General features: G+C 40.5%; 1 protein-coding gene across 7 annotated transcripts in view; it reads right to left on the minus strand.

The window, feature by feature from the left end:
- The window catches only part of tub (TUB bipartite transcription factor), a 413,149-nt gene that overhangs the window by 112,891 nt on the left and 278,361 nt on the right, over positions 1-21,897 (minus strand). For 2 of the 7 annotated variants that reach the window (XM_072592349.1, XM_072592344.1), the window contains exon 1: positions 7,374-7,688. The exons of 3 other annotated variants lie outside the window; for them this stretch is intronic. In XM_072592349.1, coding sequence (XP_072448450.1) covers positions 7,374-7,456 — 83 coding nt within the window. In that variant the 5' untranslated portion in view covers positions 7,457-7,688. Of the gene's footprint in view, positions 1-6,942; positions 7,010-7,373; positions 7,689-21,897 lie in introns of those variants that run through there. 2 more of the 7 variants (XM_072592343.1, XM_072592347.1) reach the window with 2 other exon arrangements.

Below are 21,897 nucleotides of genomic sequence, written 5' to 3' on the forward strand. Positions count from 1 at the left end.
CTTCAGTACTGCAGCCTGTCATCACAGGTAAAGGAGAGAAATACATTGGAAAAAAAATTGGTGTTATCAGTAAAAGTTATCACAAAATTGTCACATACACCCAAGTGATTCTTAATCGGCTTTAAGGAACAAAAGCTGCCATTACAAAGTCTCACCAAATGTATCTCTAGGCCACCACAATGTGCATGAATTTTAATTTTATTCTTTTAGGAGATGTATGCATCACCATTCCGTGTTGCACATCTCTAATTGATTGGCTTGCTAGACTAGCTAAGACTACTATGTCTGAATCATAAGTAGACCAGACAAGGACAGCAGACTCCTTTCACTAAAGGACACTAATGAACCATATAGGCTTTTACAACTGTGGTTACATGGTTGCCATTGAGCAAGTATCTAATTTGAAAAACAGTTTTGAATTTCTCCATCACACATAGTGGGATTCGAACCTGTGTCCCAGAATAGGAGCTTGAAGCTTAGTTACAAGTAATCAGCGATATTAACACATTATCATCACTTCTACTGTCCACCTAAGTGACCTAGAGAATCAGTCAATTGTATCGCCAATTTTTTAGAGCAATCATGGATGGACAAAAAAAATCCTGACCCAGTTAAATCCCACATCCTAAGCATGAAACAAAAATGCATTGATTTAAGAGACTTGAGTTGAAACTCCTGCATATGAGTTTTTAATCCAGTGAAGACAGAAGACAATCATGAAATGCAAGGAAATTTAGATGCTGAATGAGAGAGAGTCACACAACAGCACTGGAATTTAGAGACATGTCATGTTTGCTCTTAGAGCAAATTCAGTATACACCTATCGTTTGTAGGGAGTAATACCAAAAGGTGCTGAGAGGAAAGGGTGTTATTGTGTACAGTTTGTGGCCAAATTACAAAAATAAATCATAGCAAAAACAGTGTTGGGTTATCACAATAAAATCATTCAGCACAAATCAAAAGGCACCATTCTGTTATCTTGCAAGTCACCTAAATACATCTGAAGTACTGTACCATTTAGATCCTCTTCATGGTGGATAATGTAACCTTTGAAAGATTCAGATGACAGCTACAGGTATGATTCCTATTTTAAAGATTACACGACTGTGAAGGTTGGGTGGAGATTTTACAGTGTTGTTGGAAGGATCACATCATTATATCCAGCCATTATGATGCGTGGGTCAAGTGTGATAGACCTGCTCGACTATTACTCTCTGTCGTTTTTGTATGTACTTTAAACTGGTCAGGCTAAAGTTACAGCAGTTTGTTTACTTATCTTATAAGATTGAAGACTAGATTTGATGACACTGGACTTTGGACCTCTTAGTCAGTAGGAAAACATGTCAGCTAGACATTTACTCAGAATTTAACATACCTTTCACTGGTTTTGATATAAGCTGTAAGCAATACAGCATCATTTGTTTGACACATCTTATACATTTCCAGCACTTTCTGCTTTTTGTCATATTTCTGATGCCTTTTTTTCTTTTTTTAATTAAATTTGTTTAGACATATCCTACCCAATAATGTTTAGCAAGGATATGGAATTCCCATTACAGTAGGAGTACTTTGCTGCCACCGTTTTTATATAAAATTGGTCTGGTCAAGTGACAGATATTAGGAATGGCTCTTCTTTTTCGTTTTTATATGACAGAGTTTTCTGTTAAGTTTTAAAAGTGTTGTGATGCCAGAGCTGACCACCAAATTAATCTTATGTTCTGGATTTAGTTGGACAAATTGTGAGCTCTCAGGTTCTACAGTTCAAACAATGAAAAATAAACTCTACTCCACAAAGCTAGAAAGATAATACAATCAACAGTATATATAACTTCTATGCTGACAAGTTTATTTGACATTTATCCATTTAAATACAGCTTTTGATTTTAGCACTGACCCAGCTTGACTCTGGGATTGGGCTCAGGCATGGGAGAGAAGGTAGTGGGCTATTAAGCTTACCTATTTTACATGGTCCCCATAAAAAAAACATAAATCCAGCCCTAGTTTCTGTCATGTGACCAGAGTAATTTTTGTATCCATTTTCCTCACCATTACATTTTGGTGGTCTGACCATTGTCATTGGGATTTGCGGGTATCAAAATTTTACAGCAGGTATTGAGATCTAAATATCATTTCCAGAGTCCAACCTTGACAGCAGCTGATTATTTTGACTCTTTTAACACAGGCACCTCCTGAACTGCGGTTGGCAGCTCTGAAGGTTTAACAATGCCACAGGAGAGGAGGTTCCTCTCCTTGCATGAAATCCTGGGTGCTGGATTTTGTGAGTAAAGAAATGCAGGATCCTGAGGGAAGGGAAAGTCTTTGGGCTTCACTACTATCAGACCAAATAGAGCTTCCTCACAAATGTTTTCTAAATTTGAACACCAATGTTGAAAAATCTGCAAATAGTAATGGCAAAATGATTTGTTTTAATTAGTTACAGAAGGGCAGCTATTAACATTGCATTATGGCTTGTCAAGACATGAAGATTAATTCAAGTATTGTGTGTAATAGCAGGAAAGAAGTCACCTGACATCTCAATTCCATAAAGTAGAGAACATTTTTAATCTTATACTTCATAAATCTACATTGTGTGAGGAAGACAGAATATTAAAGGCTAACTGACTTAAACAACTGTTTGGTTCATTAAGCGATATTAGTGACATGAATGGAAAATAAAAAATCACTGTGGGTGCCCATAAGAGACCATGATACATGGAGCAAGGAGACAGACAGGAAAGCTGGAGGTACGCACCTCTGTAATCACAGGGAGCCAAATCAGGTTAGGCTGTCAGTACAGTCCCATTGCTGGAGTGTTTTATCATTGCTCAGCCCCACAGATGCCAACTCAGTGTGGAGAAAGCAGCCTCCTTGGGCTCACATATCACTCCAAAGGCTTTCCCTACTCTCAGGCTCCTGTATCTCTTCACCTACTAAGCCCAGCACCCAGGATTTCATGCATACATCATCAGTAACCCTCTCTCCTTCTGTTTTTGTTACAGCTTTGGAGCTTCCAGACTATATTGAGGAAGTGCCAGTGTAAAATGTGGCACCGGTCGTAAAGTGCTGACTCAGGACCTGACCTTGAGATCCCAGTAGCCACTGAAAAGGAACAAACATAGAACAATATATTCTCCTAACTCCTGTCACAGTAGCTGGACTTGACCATCTGAATATAAAATTAAAATTGCTGCTCTCTATCAACATCAATCTTTAGAAAGAAACAGGAAATGACATTTCTTGCTTTCTCCTGTTGGTCACCAGTCATGGGTTTTGGCTATTCATTTTGAATTTCCATTCCCAGAGCAATTGGTGTTCGTCAAGATTTTGAATGCTGCCAATATAATGTGGTTTCATTCTCCATTTAAGTTCGGCACATAACTGAGGATTGAACAACTGGACTTTTGTTTGGTTGCATTCGTGAGGTTCGTACAGTGCAATTTGCTTAAAACTGGCCAAATTAGTGCAAAAGATTTATTTTTCACAACAGTGCAAACTGAGTTTCACATTAATGTAAAAAGACACTGACCTGGATATACTGGTAGCAATAACATAAAATGGTTAGCATTCACCATCATTACTCCTCTGCAACTTACAGCATTTTGTACTCTAGGTGAGGGACTTGGATCACTGAGAGTGGCTCAGTATACCATTTCAGACTGAGCTAGTTGAGTCCTGAGGACATTGCTGCTAGATTAGGTCTGCAACAGATAGTGAGGGAGCCAACAAGAGTGAAAAGCATACTTGACCTCACTGTCACCAATCTGCTTGCCTCGATGCATCTGTCCATCATAGTGTCATAACATTGACGACCACACAATTCTTATGGAGACAAAGTCCTGTACTCACATTGACATTGCTGAAATGTAGTATTGTAGGCCCAACCACAGTCAGCTGCTTTATCAATGACTTTCCCTCCATCATAAGTTCAGAAGGGGGGATGTTCACTGATGATTAATTTAGATTCAGAACCATTCTCAACCCTTCAGATACTGAAGCAGTCCGTGTCCAAGTGGAGCAATGTCTGGTTGGGCTGACAAGTGGCAAGCATCATTTCCACCACAAAAGTGCCAAGCTAATGACAATTTTCAACAAGAGAAAATCTTACTATTTCTCCTTGACATTCAATGGCTTTACCATCACGGAATCACTAGGGATAATGGCAGACATGGAGAGAGGGCCAGAGCCCAGCTCAGAATCCCAATTTACATTCACCAGCAAGGACAAAGCCTGACAGATGATCAGTGACACAGAATGAAGAAACATTCAATTGTTCTGGAAAAGATTGGGGGGGTTCTGAAGCGTTCATCCTGGAGGTTACCATTGACATGAATGGATATGGCCTAGTCATATAAATACAGTGGATACAAGAACAGATCAAAGGCTAGGAATCCGGTAGCAAATGATTCATCTATTGATTCCCCAAAACTGTTTACAAGGCAGAAGTCAGAAGTGTGATGGAATACTCCCCACTTGCCTGGATTGGTACAGCTTCAACAACTACTCCAGAAACTTGGCACCATTCAGGACAAAGCAGTCCACTTGATTGACACCATTTCCACCAATGCATACTTGTGCCAACAATGGCATTCAGTAACAGCAGTGTGCACCATCTGTAAGATGTATTGCAGAAAATCACCAAGGCTCCTAAGCAGCGCCTTCCAAATCTACTACCGTCTAGAAGGACTCTGGCAGCACATACATAGCACCACAACCAGCAAGTTCCTCTTCAAGTCCACACCATTTTGATTTGGAAATATATCACTGTTCCTTCACTGTTGCTGGATCCAAATAGTGGAACACCCAGCTATTTAGGCCAACCAGATTGTAGCAATTCAAGAAGGCAGCTCACCATCACTTTCTGAAAGGCAGTCAGGGGCTGATAACAAATGGTGGCCCTGCCAGCAAAGCCCAAATCTCTTGAATAAAATTCAAACATCATGTTTAGTTATTTTGAAAGGTTCTTTTCCAGTTAGTTAAAATCAAAATACCGAGTTACGCTGAATAAAATGCTTATTTCTCCTGACAGATCCATTTTGACTTAACAATCCTGACTTACTTTTTTAAAGTGTATATACAGGAATTGTTTTCCATACAAAATATGCTTGAATGGAATGTGAGCAAAAAAGAAATCTATTCTGAAAACCAGTGCCGTTTTGAGCAGCTTATTACCCAGATTTCCGATTGTGTGAAAACTCTATCTCATTATGTTTATCAAGTTAATGGAAATGGGGAATGATTTCCTCTTTCAGAAATGTAACAGCTTGCAAATTCATTTAAAAGGAACATGGTTACAATTATGTTGCATACGGATGTATAATATAAAATGGCATCTGGCAAAACTTCAGAAGTTGGATATGTGTTAAGGGACCTTCAATGGATGAAAGAGAGTGAAGTGGGGCTCACTGTTTGCTGTCCTCAAATGCCTGACTTAAACAACGATTCATTGCACAGTCATCTATGCCAAAAATAATAACCTGTAAAATGTGCCCTACGATAGAGAAAAGACATCTCCTTCTCATGTCACATTAGCTAGACCAATAGACATCAACTTCGTTTGTATTACAAACGAAAATTAAGCTGTACCTTTACCTGTCTTTAAACTATGACATTCAGCATTGAATTTAGTGACTGAAATTGAGATTTTTAAAAAAATCACAGTTATTCTCAATTCAAGAGAAATTCAGAACTGTAAAAGCTGAGCAGATTTAGTTGGCCAAATTACAGGATGCGGGGTGTACACTGACACAATATCCTGAACTTGCAACTAAACAACATGATTTTTGTGAGTAGTTTGCTAAATAACATTGTTTCACAGTCTATTTTTGTTGCAATGAATGGAGCCCCCACACCAAAGTTTTACCAATGAGGCATACACTATAAAAGGAAACAGTCTAAATCAAGTTAAAGAGATTCTGGCAGTGTAGGGAGGAGTGTTGAAGTATAAGGCAGGGATAACCAATATAGGTACTTCATTACAAATGGCCAAAATCTTCATAAACCACAGACCAAAGCCTAAATAATAGGTTAACCATAAATAGACCTAAATATTTCATGGTATTCAAAGTCTTTTGAAAAGCAGTTATGTTTGCCCAGAAGACAATAATGTTCTAGGCTCTGATTTCATAAATCATTATAAACCAATGAGATCAACAATCATAAACACATATGTAGGATTACATAGGATTTACAACAGAAACATCAGCTAGAACAAAATTGAAATGTTAGGATCTCCGTACATGTGATGTATATGCATTAAGAATAAGCATAGAGACAAGGCAGCTTATGGCAACCAAGCACCAATGACAGCAGCAGCAGTGCTGCCATGGCAATTAGCTTTTCTCCATGGCAGCAGTTCAGCTGCAATGTTAACTTACACAGTCATACAACATGATTTGTTGTACGATGTGTAGTGGAGGAGGAAGAGAAGAAATTAAATACCTCCTTCTGGACTTTGCTTGATAAAACCGAGTACAGAAATAGATCTCTTTCAACAACAGTGCACAGCAAGGATTGCACACCCAACACATTCAATCAGCTACAATTGTTTCCCACTCTTAGAAAATTATAACACAATAATAGAACAATGCAAATTACTTATGCCCTTGCTTACCCGAAGAACATAAAAATTGGAATCATTAGTATTTACAGAAGCGCAAGTTATATTTTTAAGTATAGAATTTGCAAAGACCTTATTCGTATTGATCAAATATATATAGTACAATTACATGAATATGAACTAAAAATACAGAACTTTTTTGAAGTGGAGTCTCTGATGAGCTATAGTCTTAATTAGAACATGCTGAGACTGAACAAAATAAAACCTAGCTTTCACTGAACTATATGAACAAGAAAGACTGCACAAAGGTATCTCCTGATGTTTCAAACTAATGAACACACAATGTAACCTCACAAAACATTTGGTAAAACTCTTGACCAAAATACCTAAATTTGTTGTAATGTCGCTTGTTCATGACATCACTGTGTGGCAATGGCTCAGAATTGCACAGGTTTTTCCTGTTTCCCTTCAAACAGAATAATTTTTCTTTTGGTTTTTAATAACAAGGGCACCTTTAAAATAAGAAGCACTCCTGAAGAGACTACTGCTGGAGAGAGAAGCCAGGTTAAACCCACAAAAAAGCATTTTTCACTAATTTTGCTGACACAGTGTAAGCTGAAATAGCACAGGTAGTGTCACTGCCAGCCAGAGTACAAAGCAGCACCAAGCACGAGCTGTTTACTGTGCTACTCATTATGCACAGCACGAGGCACTTTAAATGCAAAAGTAGTTTCTTAAATATCATTGTAAAATATTAACAGACACATCTGTTCTTTTCTAAAACAACATTCTGTAATACAAGATGAATGAGAAGTACCTGTAAGGGATCCAGTCAGAGAGATGCTTAGAACTCATGTTATACATCAACTGTGTGATTTTCAGCACAAAGGCCTGTAGCATGAAAGAGTGATCCCGAGATCAGACTCCTGAAGGACATCTGCCACAATCCAAGCATTATCCAGCAGGACCCAAAATCTTCAAGTTACTAGCTAACCCCAGGTACTGAGAGACAGGCAAAAAAAAAACGAGCAAGATTCATTAAACCACACCTTCGGCAGCGATTCCACACTCCTGTATAAGCAACCACTCTCTGTCCCTCTCGCTTTCTCCTCTCTATCCTCAGCAAACCATCAAGCGGCTGCTCGTCTATACAATGAGTGACAAACAGGTAAACTACAGGCTCCTTTGTAATCAATTCAAACACAGCTAGCTTTGATGTATAAAATCTTTTCAGATAAATTCTGCTTTGTAAAGTGGAAAGAAGAAAGAAGAATAATCCTTTGTTATGTCAAATAATTAATTAATTTCAAACAGGCTGTTCATTAGCATCGGTACTGGGAGGGCTACATATAGTATTAACAAATGTGCTTTGATCTCCAAGGATGGTTTATATTTTTGGGTAGGAATAATCTCTGGCAATCTTTGACTAGATATCATCTCAAATTATTTCTTGTTTATGACTACTATTTAATTTTCCACCATAAGACTCCTACATCAAAACACAGCAGCTTTTAAACCATCTGAAAGAAATTTAAGAAAAAATTCAGAAAGATTTTTGTTAGAAAATCATTTTTGTTCGACTGATTTAGTGTTGTGTGTATGTAATTCACATTGTAAGGAGGTTGTACTCACTTCAAATACGATGAAAATAAAATGAAGCAAATGTCCCCTAAAGATCTTAAGATACTGTACAAACGCCAGCACTGTGTTTTAACAACTGATGCTAATGAAGTTATAGAATCATACAGCACAGCAACAAACCCTTCAGCCCAAGTTGTCCATGCTGACGAGGTTTCCTAAACTGAACTAATCTCAAATGTCTGCATTTGGCCCATATCCCTCTAGACCTTTCCTATCCATGTACCTGTACAAATGTGTTGCAATTATACTCGCCTCTACCACTTCCTCTGGCAGCTCATTCCACATATGCATCATTCTCTGTGTGAAAAAAATGCCTTACAGATCCTTTCTAAATCCTCCCTTTCTCACCTTAAACCTAAGCCCTCTAGTTCTGGATTCCCCTACCCTGCAGAAATGACTTTGGCTATTCACCTTATGATTTTATCAACCCTTATAAGGTCACCTTTCAGCCTCCGAGGTTCCAAGAAAAAAAAGCCTCAGCCTTTTTCAGTTTCTCCCTATAACTCAAATCCTCCAGTCTCAGTAACATCCTGGTAAATCTTTTTTTCACCCTTTCTATAATAGGGCGACCAGAATTGTGTGCAGTACTCCAAATTTAGCCTTACCATGTCTTGGTAACAGACAACAAGACTGCAGATGCTGGAATCCAAAGTAGACAAACAGGAGGCTGGAGGAACACAGCAAGCCAGGCAGCATCAGGAGGTGGAGAAATCAATGTTTAGGGTGTAACCCTTCTTCTACACCCTAATGTTGATTTCTCCACCTCCTAATGCTGCCTGGCTTGCTGTGTTCCTTCAGCCTCCTGCTTGTCTACCAATGTTTTGTACAGCCATAACATAATGTCCCAACTCCCATGCTCAAAGGTTTGACCAATGTTGGCATGCATGCAAAATGTCTTCTTCACCACCCTGTCTATCTGAGACACCACTTCCAAGGAACCAAGTACCTGCAGCCACTAGATCTCCATGTTTGACAACACTCCTCAAGGCCCTATAAGTCCTCCTCATTAACCGTATAAGTCCTGCCCTGGTTTATCTTACCAAAATGCAAATTGCGCATTTATATGAATTAAATTCCAACTGCCATCCTTCGGTACGCTAGCCCAGTTGACCAAGATCCAGTTGTGCACTTAGATAATTTTCTTCACTATCCATTGTACCACCAATTTTGGTGTCATCTGCAAACTTACTAACCATGCCTCCTACGTCCTCATCCAAACTGTTAAATAAACAAATAGCAATAGTGAACCTAGCACTGATCCTTGCAGCACACTGCTGGTCACAGGCCTCCAGTCTGAACAACAACCCTTTACCACCACCCTCTGTCTCCTAGCATCAAGCTAATTTTGTATCCAATTGGCTAGCTCTCCCTGGATTCCATGTAATTTAACCTTATTAACCAGTCTATCACGTGGAACCTTGTTGAAGGTCTTGCTGAAGTCGATGTACCAACATCGACTACTCTGCCTTCATCTATCTTCTTGGTTGACAAATTATTGTAAAGCATTGGACTATTAATTAGATTCAGATTTACAAATATGAAGTCGCACATTTTAAAAAGAACGCAAGAAGATAGGAATTGCGTGGGTAGGAGAAAAAGAAACTGGGAAGGCCCAAAGGAAATATAGAAGTTTTGACCAATAATAGAAATGATAAAACTAACGGCTTTTATATTAAAGTAAAGCAATAACTGTAGCCAGGATAAAGTAGTCAGGACCTAAGAGGATGGTGGGTGCAGAGAACACTCTTCTAGTGAACAACAAAGGGATGACCAAGTTATTCAACAAATATTTATGTTTCTAAAGAATCTAGTGGCCTCCATCCATATTGTCAGCCTCTCGGATTCAAATGTAAGGATATGAAAAGACAATTTAAATCTATGATTTGTTTCTCTATTGACTAGACTGTTGAAACACAAGCACTGGACTTCACAACTGTTACTAGCACTGACTAGTGGAGGAAACAGCAATAGTGAGAAGTAGAGATGTGCTTTAAAGCTTTTTATTAATTTTTCAGATATAGTTTTTGGAGCTTTATGCCACCAGGAGCAATTCAGAACACATATTTGTTTTGCGGTGATTTGGTTTAAAAAAAAAAGCAGGCTTCTACAGTCTCAAGAGAACAATTTAACCCTGTCACAAGTTTGGAAGCAATGTCTTATTAAGAATGTAAGAACAGGTATAGGCCACTAAATTACAGCATAGCTCATTGATGCCTCAGCTAACATTAACCCAACTCTGTTCAATATCCCTTGAAAACCTGACTTGAAACAAACTTATATACCTCTTTATGAACATTTTCATTTGCTCAACATCCAGATTCTTTTGGAAGCATGAGTTCAGAATTCCACCACTCTTTGTGTGTGAAACAGTATTTCTTGACTTCACTTTAAATAGGCTACCTCCAAGTTTAAGACCAATGCCTTTTGTCTGGATTCTCCCACAAGTGGAAATGCATCACAATCAAATTCTTTCATCATTTTAAATATCTTGCTCAAAGTTGTGTTCATGAAGAATCAAAAATGTATTTAATGGAGTTGGCAGGGGTCTTGTTCGGCAGCTGGGGAACCATAGACAGCTACTTTTCACCTCTGTCAGGGAAAGGCTGCTAAATTAAATGCCACTCAGCCATTGAACTAGGCAGTGGCTGGCTGACCTTAGGATCAATGACCACATGGTCTTGCCTATCAAGCGCTGCTGCCAGTTTTACTGATCACCAGCACCACTAAAGAGGCAGTACCTGCTGACAATACAATAACCATACAAGACCAAGTGGATCCCAGCTGAGTGATGGCAGGAGAGGTCTTTGGGCTCGGAGTGCAAGGGCAGGGATGGCTTTCAGCAGGCACTCCATAGCTAATGGTAGGGAAAAGCTATTGAGTATCATTAAAGAAGGGACCCATTCCACTGGGAGCCCACAAGCATCTACCAAGGGTTTACTCGTAATGCCGCTCAAAAGGCAACACACCTACCTACTTGGCTAATACCAGGAATGAGGCCCTTAATGGGACTGTAACTGGTCACTGTAGGATGACAATTGTCAGCAGAGGGAGTCTGTCTACAGGCCTTCTTGCCATGGACTTAATTGGGGTTGAAGTGGGAAAGTTACAGGATCCCCACTCACCTCCAGCTGCTCAAGTAAACATCATCCCACAACTAAACTCACCAAAGGTGATAGTATTAAAAATCACCCGCTTTGAGTTTTGAGCCTTCAAAGTTTGGGAGAAGATTTGTAGCTCGGGTGCTCGTTGTTGTGGTTCTGTTCGCTGAGCTGGGAATTTGTGTTGCACTACATAGGACAAACAGGAAGACAGCTAACGATCCGCATCCATGAACACCAACTAGCCACGAAACGACACGACCAGCTATCCTTAGTAGCCACACACGCGGATGACAAGCAACATGAATTCGACTGGGACAACACTACTATTATAGGGCAAGCCAAACAGAGAACAGCCAGGGAATTCCTAGAGGCATGGAACTCATCCACAGATTCTATCAACAAACACATCGACCTGGACCCAATATACCGACCACTGCAGCGGACATCTGGAACTGACAACCGGAAGCGGCAGATACAAATCACTATAAATGCCGGAGGAAACATCACAGAAGCGCTTCACAGGAGGCTCCCAAGCACTGAGGATGTCACCTAGACAGGGGACGAAACGTTTGCAACATAAATTCCCAGCTCGGCAAACAGAACCACAACAGGTTTGAGCCTTCCAATGTTCATTTAAAAAACAAAGTGGAACTCTCACTTCCAGTCATGAGACATTGTGCAAGAGTCGTATATTCCGTGTACAGTATCAGAAAAATACACTTCTGCTGTTAATCTGAGGATTTGCTAAGAGGCTTGCAGCTGGTTACTATCTAATTGATGTGCATGTTTTCAATAGACATTGATGTCAGTCATAACAACAGATGTTATACCAACCTTCCCCCTAATACAGAGTAGTCTGGCTTTTGGGAATGGGATGTAAAATCAGGTTGCATGAGGAATAATGGACTGTTGCCTAATTGCCTCCACTGAGGTTTTACCTCAGAGGAGCCAGGATTGGCTTCAAGGTGGCCCTCCCCTTCTGGCACCCTACACCCAATGTAGAACCAGCCCAGACACTGTTTGCTCTCCCTTCCCTGAACCTGACTTCTTGATCCCCTAACTGGGGCCTGTTTGACTGGTTTAGGTGAAGCTGTCCACTCATGTGCTTGTCCAGTCTTCATTGCTGTTCCTTGATGGGGACTGTGTCCAATGACATCACTAAACAGTCTCAGAGGTGGAACATCCTTTCATAAAGGGCAGATGTAACAACCCCTATCAGTTAAACACTGGCAGACTGTGAAATGCGTTGAACTTAGCTATCTGTACTCACTATGTTTCACAAATATTTACTTTGTCTTACAGCCAGATTATTTATAAAGAATGCAATAGATTAACTCCTCAATCTCATCAAATCTAAAATGGAAGGGGAGAGCAGTTTCGGGACAGGGAATTAGATCATTGACTGAGCAGTTATTATGGTTGTTTGATGCTTTTGAAAACCTCTCCCTCAATTTTTGAATATTTTCCACAACAGTATTACATAATATCTTTAGATCCCAATGTGGGAGCCTATTGCTTGTCAAAAGACATGCACTCATTGTGAAAGTCAGCCACACAGTCCTTCCTTTAATCAGAGAGATTTTCAAAACAATCTGTCTTACAAGGAAGAGGGGAAACCGAGAGAGCAAAATATTATTTGTCTAAATCAGAGACTTCTCTTCCCCGAGGACTGAAGTGTGATATTGATAATAACTGTAGCATCTGTCATTTTTCTTGCTAAAATTGAGCAAATGTCAAGGTAGGAACCAAATGATTAAGAATTTATTTTATGAGTGGAATACAGTGTGTTTGGTTCTCTGCAAGTATCAGAATTAGATCCCCAGAAATTTTAAAGATTTACATCGATAGCAAAACCATAATCACTGCCACTGCCTCATTATCCAGTATTAGTGGCAAACTTATATAAGAGTCCTTTTGCATAAACCCACCTAAATATTTATGTAACATCAATGCTCAGCATTTTTCTCCTAATTTTTGTAATTTGCATTTAATAAAAGTGATTATCCAGGTTGATTAATGGATATTACCATACCTGTAACTTCTGACAAAGTAGAATGACTTTTAACATATTACATGGTGACTAGTCTCTGTAGTTTTCAATGTTCCTTGACACAGAGAAATGTAAAAGGGGTGTATTGTTGATATTTTCTTCAAAAGAACACACCAAATAATTAGGTATTGTCACTTTCAGCCCAGAACTAGACTAGACTAATTTCAACAAAATGCTGTTGAATTTATTAGAGTTCACACGAACTTTCATCCATATAATTGGTCCTATATAAACTTCATCGGTGCAGTAATTAAGTAAAGTTTAGCAAAGTTAAAAAGTTAATGTACAACAGGTCTCCAAAGCTTAGAGTCTCCAATCAGGAGTTTCAATGATAAAAATAGCTCAAGTAATATCCCTGCCCTTCACATCAAATCTTGCTGTACGACAAACGCGAACATTATTCAAGCATTATCCTATGAATACACAGACTGCTGCCACAAAGGTTTTAGACTCCAAAGGCAAACCAGTTTCCTGGTGATGGCTTGAAAGAAAGGTGCAGGAGGATTGCATTGGTGCCATTCACGGTGATGTCTCACTCTGCAGGCAGGATGTTCCTGGGGAGTCAGGTTGAAATATGGGTCAGAAGCCTGTGCTGATTTTATGATTTTCCTCAGGAAAAACAGTAAATGGCCAGAGGGGGGGGGGTTGCTGTCAAAACAGGAGAGTAAATTTGAGGTCTTCCAGTTTGACAGGAGCAGTAATTGCATAGAAGATCAGTTTTTCTTTATTCTTGAGGCCCGCACTTGTTGTCCATCCCTAAATGCCCTAGAACTGAATGGCTTGTGTGGCTACTTCAGAGGACAGTTAAGAACCAACCACATTGGAACCACATGTAAATCAGACGCAAGAAGAATGGTAGATTTTCTTCCTGAAAGAGAATTATAGAGCCAGGTGGGTTTTAACAACAATACAGTGATCGTTATTATGGTCACCATTTCTGACCATTAGCTTTACATTCCAGATTGCATCAATTTCTGTCCTGGATAAAGCATGATAGAATAGAGCAGCCCTTTCTTCAACTTTTAAAAATGCGAATGCAAAAATGATTTTTCTGGCCTAGCACCACTGGGAGGTGTGAGGGCATTGGTCAGTGGGTGCAAAGTCCCTCTGCAGGTCAACCTGTGATTTCTGCAACACCCACACAGCAGGCCAAGCTTCTGGGTCTTCTGGAGCAGTGGGCATCTGGTCCTCCATCAGATGGTCACCTCCAGGCACCAAAACTGGCCCTGCCATCTGCAGGAACTTGGAGACTGACTAAACATCCCAGTCAGCATCCTTTAATTGGTCTTTAATGAGCATCATTGGCTACCTGTTGCATACAAATGGGCAGCTCTAACCTCCCACTTCCTGCCCAATGTCAGCCTACACAAGTAGAAGTGGGATGGATGGCTGTTTCAGCTCCTGCCTATCTCTGTTCCCAGTTCTGGAGGAATCTTAGATTCCCGCCCTTTGAGGCAGAACTCCCTGGATTCCAATGGCATCACCAATGGCTTAGCAAGAATTGCAATTTCAGGGAAGAGATGTCAATTCAGGATCCCAACGCAACCCAGCACTCCACTGTCATGATGGCAGGAGCTAGAACATCAGCAAGTCCTAACTACCTGCTCAGAATGTGTAGCTGGTCCATCTCATGACCTGGTGATCAGGAATCAAAGACCACTTCAATTACAAGAAAGGCTTTTATGCAGTTTCAACAGTCAATACCTCAAGTAGTCCAGTTACTCAGGTAGTACCTGACCTTTAATCGAACTCAAAGTACAGCTCAAGACAGGCTTTAATATCAGGATAGCGCATTTAGTAGGCAACAACTCATTTTGCTTTACATTAGCATGTTAGTTTATATTATGTACTCATCTGTAGAGTGGAGTTTGGAATTTGAACTACAACGTTCTGAATCAGACACGGAAGTGTAACCAATTGGGCAAGAGTGAAGCTAAGAGCTAATCCTTCACCGAGTGAGAAATCACTACACCCTTGTACAATGACATAGTTTGAGATTAAAGATCCGTAAGACTGTTCTGATCAACCTTGGTCAGCAGCAATCATCTATAAAATCTCACCACCCCGCCTTACTTAACAATTGCCATCATCGTCTAGATTTATCTGGGTGGCCAAGATATCAGGCTGGCTGAGACAGGGGATTCATTCATGTCTTTCCAGAGGGGAATACAGTAAAGAAAAACTTAGTTACCCAATGCGATCCTGCTGCCTGGCCCATTTTACCATTGGTGGGAATGGCAACAGCAACAGAGCAGCCACTGGCACCACGAGAGGCATGTCATCAGCAGCAACCACAGCAACTTCCCAAAAATGGGAGGGCCATCACACCCAGAGACTTTATGGCCCAGAGACGGAGCCCATGGCGACAATGGCAGTCCCTGCCACCTGAATACTACCCCTGAAAGGCTTACCCTTCACCAGGGTCTGGCTGCCTATTGCGCTGTAGCAGTGAAACCTCTTCCTCAATGAGAAGACCACACAATGTAAGTGCCCCGCAATCATTCTCCTCACAGCCTCAGCAGCAGCCATCTCTCCTGGTGGTCTGTAGTCTTCTGAGGCTGCAGCATGGAAAGCAAGCTAGTCAGCTGCCATCAAAGAGGCCGCCACTAGGAAGATTGCCACTGTGCACAGTCTGTACAGACAGGCTCAAGTCCAGCGTTTGATCTCGTAGGCAGTGGTGATGTCCGGAGCAAGGACTCCTGGTGGCAGTAGGCCTGATGCCTGGATTCTTGGCAGTGATAGTGCCCAGAGCAATGACTCCTGGTGACAGCAGGCTCAAAGTCTGGACACTTGGCAATGGTGGTGCCTGGAGCAGGGACTCTTGGCAGCAGTAGGCCCAGAGCTTGGATTCTTGGTGGTATTAGCAAGGCATCGACAGCAGCAGAGCTGGAGTCATTTGGGGCATCGGTTGCATCAATGCTATTTCTGTAGCAGGGACTCCTTGAGATCCAGAACACCTTGCAGAGACCTTACAGAAACCCTGAAGCCATTCTTTAGACCTCAATTTGAATAGAAGATGAACTCTTATTTAAATATCTCTTTTTATCCTTATTGTAACTCAAAATTGCATCAGACTGTGGCAACAAAACACTTTTCACACATCGTCAAGATGTTTGTGACAATAAATTATTCATTCATTCAATATCAGGACATAGCCCTCATCTGGTAAAATTCCAGTGAGTTTTTTATTGCTTGGTTCAAAAAGATAGAAATATGCACATTGATAAAGAAGAATGGGAAACATCAAAAACAAATATAAATTTAACCACCAGATACTGGGAGAGGTTATATTGTAAGATGGTAGGCTGGAAAAAAACCTATATGTCATTCACAATACAATGGAAGATCTTCCATGCAATCAACCTCACAAGCATTTCTTATAGGTCACCACAGAGAGAAATTTAACCTTTTAACTTGAGACATTCAAAAAAGCTGCAGGGAAAGCTTAGATCCTTTGTGGAATGGCACAATGGGTTCTGGTGAAAATCTCTTGAAATTGTTCAAAAGCAGTCTTGAGCTAGACAGGGGATTAAAGAAAACTGCATCCCACAGAAATACAAAGAATTGCTTGCTGTCAATTTACTCTATTCTTGGTTAAGTTTGGTGCGGCAGGTCATGCATCAGAGTGGGGTTTTATTTTGATGGAATGAGTCGGGGGGTGGGTGGGGTGTAAGGGGGTGGGGGAATAACTGTGGAGTCAGGCCTATCACGTGACACAGGTGCTAATGTGTGCATAGCTAGACTGTATGAATTGCTGAGGTAAAAACAATGACTGTAGATGCTGGAAACCAGATTCTGGATTAGTGGTGCTGGAAGAGCACAGCAGTTCAGGCAGCATCCAAGTAGCTTCGAAATCGACGTTTCGGGCAAAAGCCCTTCATCAGGAATAAAGGCAGTGAGCCTGAAGCGTGGAGAGATAAGCTAGAGGAGGGTGGGGGTGGGGAGAAAGTAGCATAGAGTACAATGGGTGAGTGAGGGAGGGGATGAAGGTGATAGGTCAAGGAGGAGAGGGTGGAGTGGATAGGTGGAAAAGAAGATAGGCAGGTAGGACAAGTCTGGACAAGTTATGGGGACAGTTACTGAGCTGCAAGTTTAGAACTAGGGTGAGGTGGGGGAAAGGTTTGAAGTGCTGGTGTTGGTACTCTGGCATTTCTCCCCAGCTTTGTGTCCACTGGTCTTCATTACTTCAACCATCCATATTCTACATTCATTGCCAAACCACACCACCTCATTCCCCCAACTACGCCCAATGGCTGCTCATACCCTCCATGCCAATCCATGTCCATCTACCCACCATCTTGGACTTTTATAGCCCCTATGTTAACATGGGTCCTATTTATAAAACCAGCCTGGCAGACCTCAGGTCTCATGCTAGTATAAAATGTAAGCAAATTCTTTTGTCTAGCTGATGGATTCAACTGCATGAAGAAAGAACTCCAATTCAGAAAAAAAACACTTTAATTACATCTAACTTTCTCCAACTATTTAGTCCTTAACAATGTATTGAATTACACTTCCATTCAATTTATCCACTTTTTAATGCACATTCCGGTCTACTTTAACCAATACCAAAGGGTACTTGGCCTCTCTTTAAAGGCAATGGATTTCTGCAAAGGTGTGAGGTCCAAGGGTGCACTCTCCCTCTAAAAGAGTATCCGAACTCTCTAAGACAAAACTCTGGCAGTTTTCGATCTTTTCTTGGATGGTAGAGTCAGGGGGTAACCTTCAGAGGCAATGTGCCTTTCCTCCATCCTTGTTTGCGATTAGTTCCAGATTGAAGTAAATGGATGCATCTGCGAACTGGGAAACAGCTTTAATCAGTGACCTAGTCAGGAAATCAAGAATTTTTCTCACCTGCTAACAAGGCAGATCATTGGGGAGGAGGTGGGGTGTGGGGTGTCGGGGGGGGGGGGGGGGGGGTACATTGAGGACCTTAAGTAACGAATATTTGACCACAATAGGGTCTCAGTTGCTGGTGCATGGAGGAAGTCCCAAATGGATCTTCTTGTCTGACACTTAATTGTTGAGATGGAGATCAGTGGATAAAGGCATAAGGAGATGAATGTCTCTCCAGGGCCAACTTGTCCAATTGTTTCCCCTTCTTGCCACCTCCAGTGAGGGTAAAGCTGTGTTCTCAGAACCTCTGCCAATATTATCTCAGGGTAGAGCCTGGGGTCTGCCCACGGTGGACCTAGCTGAATTGGCACAAAGATTCTAACTGTAATGATGAGTGGATTGAAGGTATGTGTTGGCATGGGTTAGTTCTAAGTTTGCAGATGAGCTATGAGGGAGCATTAAAGTGAATGAAGGGACACAGTTTAGCATGGTGGGTATAAGGGCGCATAAGGGGGAGTTGAGGTGGCAGGGATTGGAAAGGGAAGTCTGTAGGGAGGGAATGAAGGGATATGAGGGGCATGAGCTGGAGGGCACCTTTCTCTTGTTTCTTTTTGAAAAGCTGCATCAAAGACCCATAGAATCGAGCCGGGTCTCTAAAGCAGCGAACCTCCACATACGACTGGCCTTTGACTGCCTGCGAGCACTTACTCAGGGGCCAGCAAGGGACCCAACACCAGTTATCACTGACCCCACCCCCTGGCGGAACAAGAATATGACTGCCCAGGTCATTTTCTCCAGAGTCTGCACTCCCAACTTGAGAGCAAACTTAAGCCTGGATGTCAATAGGTAAGAAACAGACAAATGTAATGCTGCACTTTTTAAATCGTCTAGCTATCAAGAAAAGGATTCGCATCTAGTTTCATACTACATCATCAGCTTGGGATCCAATTAACATCAGCTGAGGCTTACTCCAGTGCTGAGTAAGTGTTGCATTCTTGAAGTTGCTGTTTCTTGATTGAGATGTAGAACTGAGGTTATCACTTTTTTTTCCAAAGTTAAAGATTCCATGTAACCATTCCAAGAAGTAGAATTATTTCACAGAACCACAGAATTGCTATAGTGTAGAAAAAGATCATTCAGCCTATTGAGTCTGCACTGGAAATCTGAGCATTTTGACTTAGTGCCAAATTCCTTATTTATCCTCATAATCCTCTGTGATTTTCACTTAAATATCATCTAATGCCCTCTTGGATGCTTCACTTGAACCTGCTTCCACCACACTTCCAGGCTGTGCGTTTCAAATCAAGATGACTCGCTGTGTGAAGAAATATCTCTCACCTCATATTTTCCTCCTTTGCAAAACACTCTACATTTGGACCCTATGGTTTTTGATTCTTTTACAAGCAGAAAGTTTTTCTCCCTATTTGCTCTATCTGGAGCCCTCATGATTTTGAAAGCCTCCATCAAATCTCCCCTCAGCCTTTCTCTGTTCCAAGGAAGACAATTTCAAATTCTCAAATCCATCCTCTTAATTGAAGTTACTCATCCCTGCAATCATTCTTGTACACCTCTTCTGCACTGTCTTAATGTGTTCACATCTTTCCTATAGCATGGAGCACAGAACTGTACATAATACTCCAGCTAAGGTCTAACCAGTATCCTAAATAATATCAGCATAACCCCCTGCTCTTGTATTCTATGTTCCTATTAAAGCTGCCTGGATAGCTATTTTTTTTTTGTAAAATAACTTTCTACCTGTCCTGCCACCTTTAATGCTTATGTACGTGTACACCCGAATCTCTCTACTCCACCTTAAGAATAGTACCCTCTATTTTATAGTCTTTCCATGTTCTTTGTACCAGTGTGCATGACTTCACAGTTCTCAACATTAAGCGTCATCTGCCACCTATCCACCCTCTCCACCAATTTGAAAATGGCTTTTGAAGTTGATACTGTAATCCTCATAGTATACAATTCTTCCTCATTTTGTGTCTTCACCATACTTTGAAATTGGTTCTTGCATACCAAGATAATATAATCATATGGAAAAATGAGGGTTCCATTATAATCTCTATGGAACTCCATTGAAATTTGCAATTCCCCCGTCCTGAGAAATACCAATACTCTCTGCTCCTTATTACTCAGCCAATCTTGTATCCACATTGTTACTGATCCTTTTATTTCATTCCCAATAATGTTCCTCACAAGTCACTTTTTTAAGGGTTTTAGTGAATATTCTGCCCTCAGCCAACACCACCAAGAACAGAATACAACAACTGACATCTCCACAGCACCATTCTATACAATGGGATGCTTTAGAGTACTTTGCAGGGTGACAAATAAAAAACAAACACTGGCAACTTACAATGTTTCATCATAATGAGACATTAAAGAGGGGTTTATTGATATTTCTGACCGTATGAGGATAATGTGGATAATAAAGCACAATGTCAGTTTGGGGCTTTTGATGGTGCACTATAGAAATGTGAGTCTACCCTTTACTCCTTTATCTTTATTTATTGATTGATCAGGATTGACAAGGTCTTCCTTTATTTCAATAAAAGTACAATTCGGAGGACGCTGGAAATCTGAAACAAATAATGTGTTTGGTCTTTTCTTGTTTCTATGCTGATGAAAATTATCTCAGGGTATTAATCCTGTATGTGTCTGTGATGTGCCTAACATTAGAAAACTTGATGCAGGTGCTGGGTGTCAAAGGTGAAATTATTCCATGTTCTAATATCCCTCAAGTTAAAAAAAACACTAAATTCACTGATTTTTAAAAACACTTGTTCAGTTACATGTATCTGCCATGAAACAACCACTTTGGTATTTAAGAAGTAAACAGTGCTGTTGCGTTATACTAGATTGACCCTGAAATTATATATACAGTTCCCTGCACAGTGAGATCTACATGTCTGTGGTCCCATCTGGGGAGATCACTTTCCAAAATGAGATTAAGATCAGAAGATGCATTAATCCAGGATATTCTGATCAATTTCCTGGTGAAATCTCAGACATATATATATAAGAAACCAGGAATGCATCATAGGATTTCAGAGGAAATAAGAAACAGAAACAGGTTATTCATCCAAAACAGTCCATGGCAGCATTTATGCTCCACGAGCCTCCTCTCATCTTCTCTCATTTAAACGTATCATTTCCCATCTCCTTCAGATTTTTACCTCGATTTCACTTAAATGTATTTGCTCTATTAACTTGAACCTCTCTTTGTGTAGCAAGTTCCACATTCTCACCACTCTTTGGGTGAGAATATTTTTTCTAAATTCCCTTCGTTCATTTACTTGTGACTATATCAATGGCCTTTAGTCACCCTCTTTACCACATGAAGAAATAATCTCTCTGTATCCACTCTATCAAATTGATAATGTGAAAAATCATTATTAGGTCAAACTTGAGTCTTTTTTTCTCAAGAGAAAAGAGACCCCACCTGCCTATCACTCTCTGATGTATGAATGCCACACATTTCTGGTATTATCTGAATGTGAATCGTCTTTCCTTCCTATCTGTTGCCTACATTTGTAATATGTTGACCAGAACTTATGCAGTTCCATGAGCGGTGTTTCTTCATCTTTCAATAGAGGTTTAGCCTAACTCCCTACTTTCCGAATCTATTTAACTAAAATAAAGCTTAATGCTTGGTTTGTTTCATTTTTTAAAAATCCCATGGCTCAACATATAGCAACTGAATA

This window comes from Chiloscyllium punctatum, chromosome 22 (genome assembly GCF_047496795.1).
Source record: "Chiloscyllium punctatum isolate Juve2018m chromosome 22, sChiPun1.3, whole genome shotgun sequence".
Taxonomy (NCBI): domain Eukaryota; kingdom Metazoa; phylum Chordata; class Chondrichthyes; order Orectolobiformes; family Hemiscylliidae; genus Chiloscyllium; species Chiloscyllium punctatum.